At 42.7% G+C, this 13648-nt stretch overlaps 2 protein-coding genes across 4 annotated transcripts in view; one reads left to right on the plus strand and one right to left on the minus strand.

Moving 5' to 3' along the window:
• Positions 1-5033, plus strand: part of si:ch73-138n13.1 (calponin homology domain-containing protein DDB_G0272472) — a 32126-nt gene extending 27093 nt beyond the window's left edge. For all 3 annotated transcript variants that reach the window (XM_037097148.1, XM_037097147.1, XM_037097146.1), the window contains 5 exons: positions 290-446; positions 774-907; positions 1629-1771; positions 1868-1956; positions 2744-5033. In XM_037097148.1, the coding sequence (XP_036953043.1) occupies positions 290-446; positions 774-907; positions 1629-1771; positions 1868-1943 (510 nt within the window). In that variant the 3' untranslated portion in view covers positions 1944-1956; positions 2744-5033. The remainder of the gene's footprint in view (positions 1-289; positions 447-773; positions 908-1628; positions 1772-1867; positions 1957-2743) is intronic.
• A 1702-nt stretch (positions 5034-6735) lies between these two features.
• LOC119019009 (tripartite motif-containing protein 16-like) lies at positions 6736-9181 on the minus strand. The gene has a single exon (XM_037097149.1). The coding sequence runs from the start codon at positions 8861-8863 to the stop codon at positions 7190-7192; it is 1674 nt and encodes a 557-aa protein (XP_036953044.1). The 5' UTR covers positions 8864-9181; the 3' UTR covers positions 6736-7189.
• Between the last annotated feature and the right edge of the window lie 4467 nt (positions 9182-13648).

The following is a 13648-nucleotide window of genomic DNA, read 5'->3' on the forward strand; positions in this document are numbered from 1 at the left end:
GGTGCTGACACCTGGCCAGGCTTCTACCAAGGCTACATATGCCAGCTTGGACTTTAGATGAATGTATTAATAAGTCTATGTACTGTCAGAGAATAGTGATATAAATGTTGTGTTCTTTCAGTCCAACACCAAAAATATTCAGTTTAATTTGATGTAAAACAGAGAGAAGCTGGAAACTTCCACATCTCATCAGCTGAAACCAACATGTTCTGCTATTTTTGTATAAAATTGTCTTCAATGATTAATTATTCTTCTACTGGTGTGTTAAATCTCCTGTATGGATGTCCAGGCTCCGGTGGTTCTGCTGGACACCAGCGCTCTTCGCTCCAGAGCTCAGCTGGGGAAGAAACGAGCGCCACGGACGCGTCCGACCAGAGCCGCCCGTCAGAGCGGCGTGCTGACGGAGGAGGGAACCTCCGAGGACTGGCTGTACAGAGACTCCACCGGTGGGTTTATTTGGTATTTATTTATGATAAGAAGACCTTTAGTTCATTAAAACACCCTGAAAAAGCCACATTAACAGATTTGTTCTTTTGGTCATAAGTACTCTTCTCTCTTCAGAATATTTTGAGAATTCTGGAAATAATGACATGAATCTTTTTTTCAATTAATTTTGCCATTTGAACCTCACAGCTGCTGGACTTGTCTGAAGTTTTCTGAAGTTAGGAATGCACTGAGTAGTTCAGTCATTCAGACGTTTGAGGACTGAGACTCTGCAGCAGATCTCATACCGTGTGCTTCCACATGACAGTTTAGTTTTGTCTCTGTGACAGAGGCGAAGCCAGAGAGCAAAGACAGCGACTCCGACGCCGAGGAGACGACCAGAGGAGCTGACGGAGGCTCTGCTGTCGCCTCTCAGCCACAGAGGATCGCTCTGTTCCCCGGGATGGACCCTTCAGCTTTAAAGGTTTGAGTCTAATGTTGTGAATCAGCGACTGCTTACTGAAGCACAGAGGGGATTTCTGTTAAAGACTAAAAGGTAGGAAAAGGGTTTGGATTCGGTCCAGTTGATACACTAACTGTGACGTCCATTTAAGAGTTCGTTTATCTGCTGACACTCTCAGATGTTTATTGTAAGTGTCTGCCCACATTATGGAAACGATCTCTCCAGAGAGAAACCTTTTAAATAGAGGAAGATCTTTTTGTACTTCACTCTCGCCAAATCCACCAGGCTCCATTTACAAAAGTGGTAATTTTATCATTATAAAAACGATCATCATCTCTGAGTTAAATTAGAAAATATCTGTAGAGGAACAAATGGAGGTCAGACATCGGAGAAGCAGTGTGTCAAGCCAGAATATTTAGATTTAGTATTTATTTTAACCAGACGAGAGTTTGTGATTGTTGCAACGGTGGAAAGAAAAACCGAGAAGGTTTGGTGAGCTTATTTTTTGTTTTAAACAGAGTCTGGTGGGTTTGATGAGAGCAACATACTGTGTCTGTTTCTAGTTCAACATAATGTTGTTGGACGATCTGAGTGTGTCGGCAGCAAAAACAAACAGAGCATTAGTTATTTCCAGACTAAAACCTGCAAACACAGGGCCTCAGGTTTAAAGACACCAGAACTGCTCTTGAATATTTTGCCTCTCTGGTCGTCGAGCGATGTTCTTACTCCTCTCTGTCCTCAGGCTCAGCTGAAGAAGAGAGGCGAATCTGACAATCAAACCGACGGACCTTCTTCTTCTCCCTCTCAGCTGTCTCGCTCTCCCAAGTCGCCCTTCCTCCCCAGAGCGGCGCGCGTACTGCCCCCACCTGGTGGGAAGGAAAACGGGTGAGCAGCAGCAGAAGTCAGACACAAGTCACGTCCTCATCGATCAGCTGTCTGTTTGTTTGTGTGCTGACGTGATTCTCACTCTGATCTGTGCAGAGAGGAAAACTCACCCCAGTGGCTGAAAGAGCTGAAGTCCAAGAAGCGCTTGAGTCAGTATGACAACGACAGCTAAAGTCAGTAATGAGGTGAGATGATTTTTACATCCTGTTTCTCTGTTGCTGTGAGTTTAAAATGAGTAAATCCAGATTTAAAGTGATGAGAGAAACTCAAGCAGTGCAGAAGAATCAGAGATTTTCTTTTTTGTTTTTAGTGGCAACAAACAGATGACGTATTTGAAAATGTAACTTAATAATCGATGACTTGAATTGCAAAACGACTGCGTTAAGATGCCTGAAAATACAAATGATTGATTTTATTAATGGAGTCTGGTGGGTTTGATGAGTGCGACGTACTCTGGCTGTTTCAGAAGCACTTACAGTGGACGAATTAGTTATGGAACAGAATTTCCCTTTAATATTTGTTGTTGGGAGGCAGTTGCCACGAAAAAGTAATCTGACTACTTTAATCCTCAACACTGTTCAGTTCCTGCTGGTGAAAACTCAACATTTAGCTTATTTTGTTGCTTCAGAATAAAAAATATTAGAAAAATTTATTTAATTATTGTGAAGGATTTGAAGGAAATAAAACGTATTTATCCTCAAATGAGCGTCAATGTTTCGATATAACTGCATGAAGCGAGAGTTTTTACTGGACAGACGTGGATCATCTCATCAGATAACGACACAACAGAAAGTTTGTTGCTTGATTTATTTCAGGAACTTGATTATTTCTCTCTGTTCAGCTCAAACGTGCAGCTATTCCAAGTGTTGGAGTTTTAAGTTTTGGTCCAAAAGAATCCAGTTTAGAGAGAGAAACTGAGCTGAACTCCTTGTTTCTGTGAATAATCCTCCTCCTGTCCTCGTCCTCCTCCAGGTTGCCTTACCAGATGAATCTTTATGAAACAGAAGCCTTAACGTTCGACCCAGAGAGAAGGAGAAGCGGAATCGACAGCTGCTGATGTATTTTTTCTACTTTTGTTTAGTCTTGTTCGTCCTTCGCTCTCGTCCCGTCTGGGTTGATAAATGTGCATGGTGCCTTTTTTTTTTTTTTTCATGGAGAGATAAGAAAACATCCGGCTGCTCTGCTTTTGTCATTTCATCACGCTTGAACTCGAGGAAAAGGTGATTTTTTTTTTTTTTTACTTCCTATCATGAACTTGTGGGACCATGACGCCTCTTGGTCACGCGCTGGAGGACGATCCGGCCAATCGTCTGCCAGATGTTTGTGTTTAGTTTCCTGCGTCGGACACGTTCCTGCTGTCAGTCGCTGTCGGCAGACGACACACAAGCATCGCCGCAGGATCACATTTCAGACTCTGATGAACGTAGAGAACAAATCACTGCTGACCTGATCGTCTGTAAATCATGTTAGAAATCAGAAGATGTTATATTTGTATAATCAATTATGTAACAAAGACGGAGAGCTAGTTCTGGAAGCATTTAAGGGTCAGTTCACCCAAAAATGAACACTCAGTCATCATCTACTCACCCTCATGCCGATGGAGGGTCAGGTGAACTTTCAGAACAGCCTGAAGTAGCTGGGAACTTTTTAAAAGGTAAAAAATAAAAAGGAAGTTGTCTCCATACAGCTCGTCTGCTGTCACCCAAGTCTCCAGAAGCCCCGAGATCACAAACTGATTTGTAAAGACGTTATTTACTGAGCTAAAACATAAAGACAAGCTCAAACACTTGATGCATTTTTGGACGGAAATCCTCTGGACTGCTGTGAGCGATTGAACAGAGACGAAGACGATCAGCCACAGCTGTAGTCGTCGGTAGAAAGTCATCGATGCGTCCCGTGAGAAAGACCGCAAGCGCTTGAGCAAACCATCTTTTCATAAATCAGCACTATTGAAAGATGCTGCAACAGTTAAATAATAGATAAAAGAGAGAGTTTCGACATGAATACGTCTCGTTTCTGTCTGCTCTCTGCTGAGAGTTTCACGTAATGGTGTTTGGTTTTATGTCTTTGACTTGAGTGTGTGTCTTTTAAACTGAGCGTTGACTAAATGATGTTTGAGCTGCTTGAACAGAGACACATTTAAAAGTATTAACAAGCCAGCAGCCTTTATTTCAACACACGTCACATCATACCCACCTGAGAAGTGGAGAAATCGAGTGTGTTTAGGCTCATTTTTAAGCCATGTTAGTGTTTTTTTTGTTCAGTGTGAAAACGGTTTTCTGGGATCAAGTAACCACTCAGATTTGGGGTGTCCAAGCTCGGGGTGCATTTATCTTAGCCGCTACAGGGAAGATAATAAATGGGTCTAAATATCGTCTCCTCGGGGCTTCAGGACACCAAGATGACAACAGACGAGCTGTTTGGATGTTTCTTCTGTCGTCCCCAGCTTCTTCAGATGTTTAGGGGAACGCTGTTTTGCTGTCAAGCTCCAGAAATGTTCACCATCATGTCTGACTTTTCATGTTTTGTGGTGAAATGCTCCTTTTGAGGCGCATCACTACATCACTACACTCCACAGTGTCACATCGCTGCGTACTGTTGATGTTTTTGTCTCTGTCGGGGAGGGACGGGGGAGCTGTCGTGTCAATCATGAACTCTCAGCACAAACTCACACTTTGGTCTCGATGAAATCTCTTTAACAGGTTGAATGAGTGTTAATATCCATTTTAAGCCATAGCTCCACACACACACACACACACACACACACACACTCCTCCATCATGTTTTCTATAGGATGTGTAATCCCTCCCTCTGTCTTGTCCGCGTTAACGTGCATGCACAATCTTTGCTGTCAGAGCGTCGGGGTGTCGGCTCAGAAGTAGATGGATGTTTGTCTGTTTTTTTTACTCTAAAACCTTTTGAACATTTGCACCTGACCTCCACCCATCCACTCCACCCACTCTGCGCTCCTATAAAGCACTTTGTCCCACGATGCACTACAGCACCGACCTCCGCTCTCGTCTCCTGGACCGTCGGAGTGCTCACGCAATGCAAGTGAATGTGTCGGCCGAGTCTCGGGAGTGATCGTCCCCGTTTTCTGTGTACGTGACATTTTGACTTTGTCATGAAAATTTGAGGGTTTATTTTTTATGTCCTTCTTTGTCCTTTTTTTTAAATTTGAAAGTACAGATGTATATTACACTGTGTTGTACGGCCAGTGTCCTAAAGTGAAAACATTCTTAATAAAACTTACTTGACTTGAGTTTGTCGTCCGTCTGGTGTTTCTGTGGCTGAGCCGAACATTTAAAACCTGACATTTCCTCCAGATGTCTGATAGTCAACACTTCATGTCACAGGTTGCTGGTTTATACTGAGTAACGTCTTTCAAAATTCTTTGTAATTACCCCGCAGTTATCACTCAGCATCTCAGTCCAACTGGAACAATTTTCCCAAATGTAATTTTTTATGTTTAGCCTCTATAAATTGCTCATTAAAGACCAATAAAACCTCATCAACAAGAATAAAGTGACTGATCTGCAGTTGTAATCAGCTGGTTGTTGGACCGCAGCAGGTTGTTGCTAACTGGCCATCAGAATCTGTTACTGTTTCATGTTTCAGCTAAAAGTCTTAAATAATACAGCTTTAATTCCATAACTGCCTGTTTATGCCTAGTAATAATAATAATAATGATAATGTCTCGTCACTTAAGTTAAAGGAGCATTCTGTAGTTTTGGAGAAGATTTACAATATTTACATCATTAATGAGGTAATAATACAAACTTTGTTATTCAGCTGCTTCTGATGTTCAGCAGAACGCTGCAACTCTGTTTTACTGTGAAGCTCCAGAACTGTTCTGTGGACGACGACACTTTACATCAACATGGAGGGAGGAGACGAAGAATCTGTTTAGAAATACTTTAAATTGATGCTCCTCACGTGTGCAGAACCTGCCTGAGGAACAACATGTTCTTTAAGTTTTCTTCTTGATCCAGTGACAGTTTGTTCATCCACAGGTTCACTGCTAACAGGAAGTGCTAACAGATAATTCAGCAAAGTTTAAATGTAGTTTTAGAGAATTTTATTATGTTTTATAAGTTTTAGTCCCCAGATACACCCGACTTTCCATCAGCATGGAGGGAGGAGATGTTGACTGGATTTGTATTTCTAAGTGAACTGTTCCTTTAACTGACAGTAAACATCATAAGAGACTGTGACTGGATGGTGAGATCAGCTCAGCTGTAACCTGCTACAGAAGCTCTGCAGACACGAGGACACAGAGAATCTCACCTCCTGTTTTTGATCAAGTTAAACATGTTTTTATAGAATCAAACTTATTTTGAATCAGGTTTTGCTTAAAAATCATGAAGAAATTAAACATTTTAAAGAGAAATCAAACGTTCTCTCCAGTGTGTTTTGTTGGTGAATTAATTTTTTTCAGTGTGTCTGAGCAGAGAGACGCCTTCCGACGGCTCTCACATGCAGCAGCCTGAAACATTTACATTTAAATCTAACACTTATATTCATATTTAACATTCAACATTTAGATTTAACAATTATATTTGTGTTAAAATTTAACATTTAGATTCAGAGAATGAAGCAGATCAGCTGCTTCTGCTGATCATCTGTGGATCCATATGAATCAGTGAATCTGTACAGTTGACACACTTTGGTTTGTTTGTTGTATTTGATTATTAGTTTTAGTTTTTTGCAGATTTAAGACACTTGTACATTGGCTTCATTCTTCAGACTCTGAAGCTCCGTCCATATTTTTTAGACTTTATATTTTTATCATCACCTTAAAGTTTTATCTTATATTTTATTGCTCTTATTGTTTTATAACATGAAGTCAGGATCATTTTGTATCATGAGTCAAACATATTCTTCTAGTTATGAACTCTCATGTTAGTTTGACATGTTCTCCGTCAGCTCTGTATGAAACCCTGAATGAAGACGAGGAGAAAAGACTTTGTTCATGTTTGTTTATTCATGATTTAAAGCTTCAGTTTGTTCACACGTCCCGTCAGTAAAGTCTGTTAAACCGCTCTTGTTCAGTGATTTCATGATCAGATTCACTTCATCCACACAGTCAGTGTGTTGGAGCAGAATCTCAGCTATGTACAAGCAAATAATGAAGCATCTCCTTATTGATTATGATCATGTGAAGTGAAGTCATCAGGAGCAGCGAGAGCCTCCGTGGCTGAACAGACACAGGAAGGAGCGCCGCCTGAACAAAGTCCAACATTTACAGAACAACAAGAAGGCGTCAAAGTACCGCCCACAGTGTTTGATTGACAGGTTGATCTGTGTGCAGTGAAGAAATGCCACAACAATCAGCTCTCAGCAACAATGATGGAAACACAACAAGTCTGAAGGAATGAAACACACAATTTAACCCACTGACCCTGAAATGACTTCAGACTATTTGAGTTTACTGAACTCAGCAGAGGATTCAGAATAAACCGAAACTCCAGCACAGAGCGGCTGAGTGAATGTGGTCTGGACTCTGTGGAGGAGAGTCATGGTGTCAGAGACGCTGTAGAAGGACAGAATACCTGCACTGTGATCCAGGTACACTCCAACTCTGGAGGACCGAGGACCTGAGACGGGAGTTTGGACTTTGTTGTGATAAAACTTATAACTGTATGTGGAACAATCTAACATCCAAGATTTGTCATTGAATCCAAATCTACATTCATCTGAGTACCCTGCTCTGCTGATATTCTTGTATGCGACTGCTACACGAACTGTTCCTCTCCTCTCCACCTCCCAGTAACAACGTCCAGTCAGAGTCTCTCTACTCAGGACCTGCCACCACTCGGTGAATCTGTCTGGATGATCAGAATAAGACTGTTGTTGACTCGTGTATGTTGCTTTTCTGTTCCCCTCAGATAATAACAGCTGTGTGTTTGCTGTGTTTGGATCCAGTGTGATTTCACGTGAATATCTTAAGAAGTCAGCTCTGGTCTTCGGCTCTGGTTGTGGGTTTGACAGTAAAACATCCACTTTCATCACTGTCAGTGAGATGTTGGTCCATGTGTCTCTCAGGACGTCCTGTAGTTTGTCTCTGAGCTCTGACACAGCTGCTGTCACATCCTCAAAGTACTTGAGAGGACGGATGTTGATGCTGGATGAGTGTGTAGACTCACTGAGTGCTGACAGTGAGGGGTAGTTGTGTAGAAACTGGTTGTGATCCTCTGTGTGTGAGAGCTTCTTCAGCTCAGCGTCTTTCCTCTTCAGCTCAGTGATCTCCTGCTCCAGCTTCTCCTGAAGCTCTTTGACTCGACTCACTTCAGTTTCCTGCTGGGATCTGACCTGCTGCTTCACATCAGAGCGTCTTTCCTCCATGAGACGGATCAGCTGGGTGAAGATCTTCTCACTGTGCTCCACTGCTTTATCAGCAGAGCCATTGATGGCCTCCACCTCCTGTTGAAGCAGCTTCACTTCTTCCTCTCTGTCCTGGATTCTCTGCTGGATGTTGTGTCGACTCCCCTCCAGCTCTCTCTGCCTCTCAGTCCTCTCTGCTGCAGCTGACACTGTGTCGTGGCCTTTATGTTCGTCCACAGAGCAGAGATAACAGATACACTGCTGATCAGTACGGCAGAACATCTTCATCACCTCATCGTGACGAGAGCAGATGTTCTCCTGGAGCTTCTCAGACGGCTCCACCAGCTTGTGTTTTCCATAAGCAGGGATTTCAAAGTGAGGCTGGAGGTGTTTCTCACAGAAGGAAATCATACAGAACAGACAGGACTTGACAGCTCTCAGTTTCCTCCCAGTGCAGACATCACAGGCCACATCTTCAGCTCCAGCATAGCAGAGATCAGCAGGAGCAGCTTGGAGTCCAGTCTTCTTCAGCTGCTCCACTAAAGCTGCTAACATGGTGTTTGTCAGCAGCTCAGGCCTCGGTGTGAAGCTCTTCCTGCACTGAGGGCAGCTGTAGATCCTCTTCTCATCCTCTGTGTCCCAGTGGTCTTTAATACAGTTCTTGCAGTAGCTGTGTCCACAGGGAGTCGTCACCGGATCCTTCAGTAGATCCAAACAGACGGAACAAGAGAAAGTCTCTCGGTCCAGCTGAACTGCTTTCTGCTCCATTTCACCTCTCAGTGTCAACGACCGTCTGAGTTTCACTTCCTGATAACTGCAACTAGTCTGAGCTCTGATCTGAACAGGAAGTGTTTGTGCAGCGAATGAAACCTGTCAGCTCAGTTACGCCCATCCACAGACTGTAGATCTGAAGGGGAGGGAACAAGGAAATCTAGTGACAGAGTGGAGCTGCTGTGTGAGAGGAGGAAGAAGAGGGAGGGCTGATGGAGCTGTGACTCCCTCCAGGACGAGGAGCAGCTCTGTCAACCTGAACTTTGTCTCCTCTTTTACAACAGAGCCTCAGTTAAAACCTGCTCCACTCTTGAAAACATCAAAGTTTGTAGTTGTCAAATATCTCTTGGCTCCTCAGGCTTTGCTGATATTTCTCTGATTCTGTTCACTTTTCTTCTCCTGGTTAAAAACAGCTGACGGACAGTCGGGAGTGATCAAACTGAACTCTCATAAAGATTCAAGCTGCTGTATAATAGTCGTCTCACACAGTTAATGATCAACTTTGAAGCATTCGTGACAAAACAGCTGAGCGTCAGAATCTCATCCTGAGCCAAAGCAGCATTTCAAGCTTCAGACGTGTCGAAACAAAACTCATCAGACCAGTTTTTGGTGAACTGTGACGTCATCTGTTGGTTTGAGGACGACCGGTTTTAAGGCTTTTGGCATCACGAGCGCTGCCATCTTGATTTTTAGAGCCAGAAGTCACCATATTTGGAAAAGAGGGCGGAGCTGGAGATTGATATCCGAATGTTTTGTCTTTATTTCTGTATTGTGTTAATCTTATTAAAGCTCAGTGTCTTTGTGTTGCGTCTCTTGTCCTCTCAGTGTCTCCTGTGTTTTCCCCTTGTTGCAGTTTGTCTCCCTCTGTCTGTCAGTGTTTTCTCCTCTGTTCCTCCCCCCTCGTTACCTCACCTGGCCTCCTCCCTCCTCTCTCTCCTCACCTGCTCCTCGTCCTCTCATCAGTGTGTCTCTGTATTTAAGTCTTTGTTTCCGCCTCGGTCTCTGTCAGTTCATTGCTTCTGTCTCGTGTTCCTTCTGATGTGTGATGTTCTTCCCGACTTCCTTCTGTCTCCATTGGTGTGTGTTTCTCGGATTCAGATTTCTGGTTTGATTGTTTGATTTTAACTCTGCTTTCTGATTTGTACTTTGCCTTTTTTCTTTGCACTTTGTTTAGCTGTTTTAGCTTTGTTGCTACTTTGCTTGTCCTTTTCCAGTTTTGCTCCCTTTGTTTGTTGCACTAGTGCAGCTTTGGTTTCAATAAAGCTCGTCCTTTGTTTCCCCTGATCCTGCCTCCGGAGACTAACTGCGTTTGGGTCCACCTCCTGTTTCCCTCAACTTTGTGACATCGACTTGCTGAAAACCACCATAATGTTGCCTACTTCAGGTTTAATTTGCCTGCTGAATGGAGAGGGAAACATCACATCACGAGAGAGAAAATGACTTGTCGCAGGTTTAACTTGCTTGAAAATGATGTGTGTTATTTGTCTCTTGTGTTGAACCTGAAATCTTTTCAAAACTATGAGCTGTACTATACTATAATTTGAAGGATGTGATTACAAAAATACCATCCACATCTTAAACATGATGTATTTGACCAAAAGGGAGCAACATTTTTTATTTATTTTTTCCTGATCTGCAACACAATCCCTTGGATTGCATTTCAGCTCTAATCAGAACTGACGATGCCCTTTTGCCATTCAAATGGTCTCCTGAGGGAATGTGTTATCTTGGTGTAACTTTGAAATCATTTGAAAAACCTTATCAATGATATCAAGGTACATATGGAAAGGTGTAAAATCCTCCCACTGACTATCTGGGGTTGAATAGACTCTATAAACATGAACGTCCTACCCAGGATAAGTTTATTTATGGCTGCCATCCCACTTCCCCTAGATGACAAGTTTTTTTCAGAGAAACTGAAGTTCTTTTCAGAAATTTTACCTGGAATATCAAAACCCCTCCGGTCAGTGTTAAAAACATGTGCGTGTGTCTGCTGCAGTACAAACAACATCTCAGACACATCGGTGCTGATTCCTCCATGTTCTTTCCTGCAAAGTTACAAGTGTCACTGAATGGCACCAAGAAAACCTTCCTCTCCCCGGCAGAGGCTCCGACCTTCACAGCCAGTGCAGCACGTCAGGAATGACGCACTCTTCCACCATATGAGAGCTGAGTTTGGACAGTCGGTCATGTATACTGGTGACTGTACTGCTTTATTATACATCTTACACTCCTGTGAATGATTACTCACTATCATATATATTAAGGTATCATCTTGGTTAATTATACACCAGTGTTCAGTCAATGGAAGTCCAGCCGGCTCAGGAGCAGATGACGATTCACATTTAGAGGTTTACAGGTTGTAAACGATTGCTTGTCATGTAACAGGGTGCTGCTGTGAGCCCCGGTCAACTGGGTTATGTCACTTGCTTTGCTTTGTTTCTGTTTACATGGTGTGAGAAACAATTTCTACCCCAGTGGAGGCAAACAGCAATCCTGCAACCTGGAGGGACCCCCAGTATCCACTTTCTTCTCTTTCAACATTTCTCTTTTTCCCACATGTATAGTTTCTTCCTGTTGTGGTTCCATATGTTCTGGTTCTGTGTTACCTGTAGTTCATGCTCGGTACTGGTCTCTCACATTCGGTGTATCATGTTGACATATTCAGATAAACTACCTAAAAACAGCACAAAGTTCTATAGGATACATAAAACTGCCTCTCTGGTCATCTGTATGGATCCTCAACTCATCTCATTATAGTTGCCAACAGATTGATGCCAACTAATAAGTTAAAACTCTGTTCGTGGAATATAAGGAGCTTGAGTTGTAGTGTGAAGCGTAGAAAGGTTTATTCTCTGCTGAGGAGGGAGGGGACAGATGTGGCTCCACTTCAGGAGTCCCACTTGGAGGACAATGAGCATCTCAAGCTGAAATACAGTTGGGTTGGTCAGGTGCACTTTTCCTCTTTTACCACCAGCAGCAGAGGGGTTGTTATACTGATACATAAGAATCTCCCATTCCAATTAAAAAAGTGTATAAAGGACAAATACGGCAGATTTGCGATTATAAATCGTGTCTTAAATGGTAAAGAAATTACTATCGTGAATCTTTACTGCCCACCGAATTACTCTCCAGATTTATTAGCCAAAGCACTTTCAGAGTTTGCAGAAGTATCTTCTCCACTGGCCTTGGTGGGAGGTGACTTTAATTGTTGACTTCATCCTGGTCTCGATAAACATCCCCCTGGAAATTCTTCTCTGACAAACCAGGCTAGATCCCTCCTGTCGACTTGTGAGGAAATCAACCTGGTTGATACATGGTGAACATTACACCCATCTGATAAAGAATTCACCTTTTACTCCCTCCTCATAAGTGTCTCACACGGATTGATTATTTTTTCGTGCTCCAGTCTTTGGTACAGTCTGTGTCCTCCTGCTCAACAGGCAATATTGTGGTTAGCGATCATGCAATTCTGCTCCTTGAAGTGTCTCTTGACATAGAATTTGTGCAAAGTAAGCGCTGGAGGTTCGACTCGCGTCTCCTGAAAGATGACAAATTCATCTCTTATCTGAAAAGTGAATTTAGAATATTTTTGTCTATTAATTCTCCTAACAACCCATCCTTACTGTGGGAAACGGCTAAAGCGTACATCGGGGGTATAATCATAGCTCACTCAGCCTCGAGAAAGACAAAACAATTAGAACAGCAACTGAAACTGGAAAAAGAGCTGACAGATATCAAAAGTGCGCTTAGCTTAACCTCTGACCGGTTACTGTTACTCGTCTCCAAGCAAAGGCTATATGAGTACAGGGATCAGCCCAGTAAGTATTTATCTCATCTGACCAAAACTAAAAGGGACCCTCAAGTGATTCCTTCAGTTTCAGATGGGAATGGCACCCGCCACTTTGATAACAAAAACATTAATAACACTTTCAGGCAAGTTTATGCTAGGTTGTACGAATCAGATCAACCACAGGGAGTTTCAGATAGGATGGAATCCTTTTTAGGGAAACTAACCCTTCCAACCATCTCCGACTCCCAAAAACAAGAATTAGATGCTCCCGTCTCCAGGGAGGAGGCCTTGTTGGCACTTAAAAGCCTGCAGTCAGGTTTTTTTGTAGTGAATTGCTCAGGATATAGACCTGTTGCTCTTCTGAATAAGGACATTAAATTACTATCCAAAATATTGGCATTTCGTCTCGAGAAGGTTCTTCCCTCTCTCATCAGAGAGGATCAGACAGGCTTCATCAAAGGTAGAAGTTCCAGCTTTAATGTCAGGCGGCTTCTGCATATTATCAATATTTGTCAGACACAGGAACTGACAGCATGATCATTTCATTGGATGCAGAAAAGGCGTTCGACCGCGTTGAACGGTCATATCTGTTTAATGTTTTACACAGATTCAATTTGGGAGCCATTTTTATTAGATGGGTCAAGCTGTTATATAAAAATCCCATGGCTGCAGTCATCACCAATGGTTATAGATCTGACAGTTTCCCACTACATGGCTCCACACGTCAGGACTGTCCCCTCAGCCCTTTTTGATCCTGCAATACAGCCTCTTGCTGAGGCCATAAGACAAGATGCTGAAACAGTTGCATAAATGTGGGTGGCATCCAATATAAAATCTCTCTTTACGCCGACGATGTTTTGCTTCATGTGCTGGAGCCTGAAACTTCTGTTCCTCGTCTTGTTGATGGAATTACTTTGTTTGGATGTTTTTCAGGTTACAAAATTAATTTTTCAAAATCTTTGGCTATGCCAGTGGGAAGCCTTAGAGAT

The sequence above is a fragment of the Acanthopagrus latus genome, chromosome 5 (genome assembly GCF_904848185.1).
Source record: "Acanthopagrus latus isolate v.2019 chromosome 5, fAcaLat1.1, whole genome shotgun sequence".
NCBI lineage: Eukaryota > Metazoa > Chordata > Actinopteri > Spariformes > Sparidae > Acanthopagrus > Acanthopagrus latus.

Bases quoted from the DNA above. Each gene is read 5' to 3' on its own strand.
- LOC119019009 (XM_037097149.1), bottom strand. From the start codon at position 8,863: ATGGAGCAGAAAGCAGTTCAGCTGGACCGAGAGACTTTCTCTTGTTCC.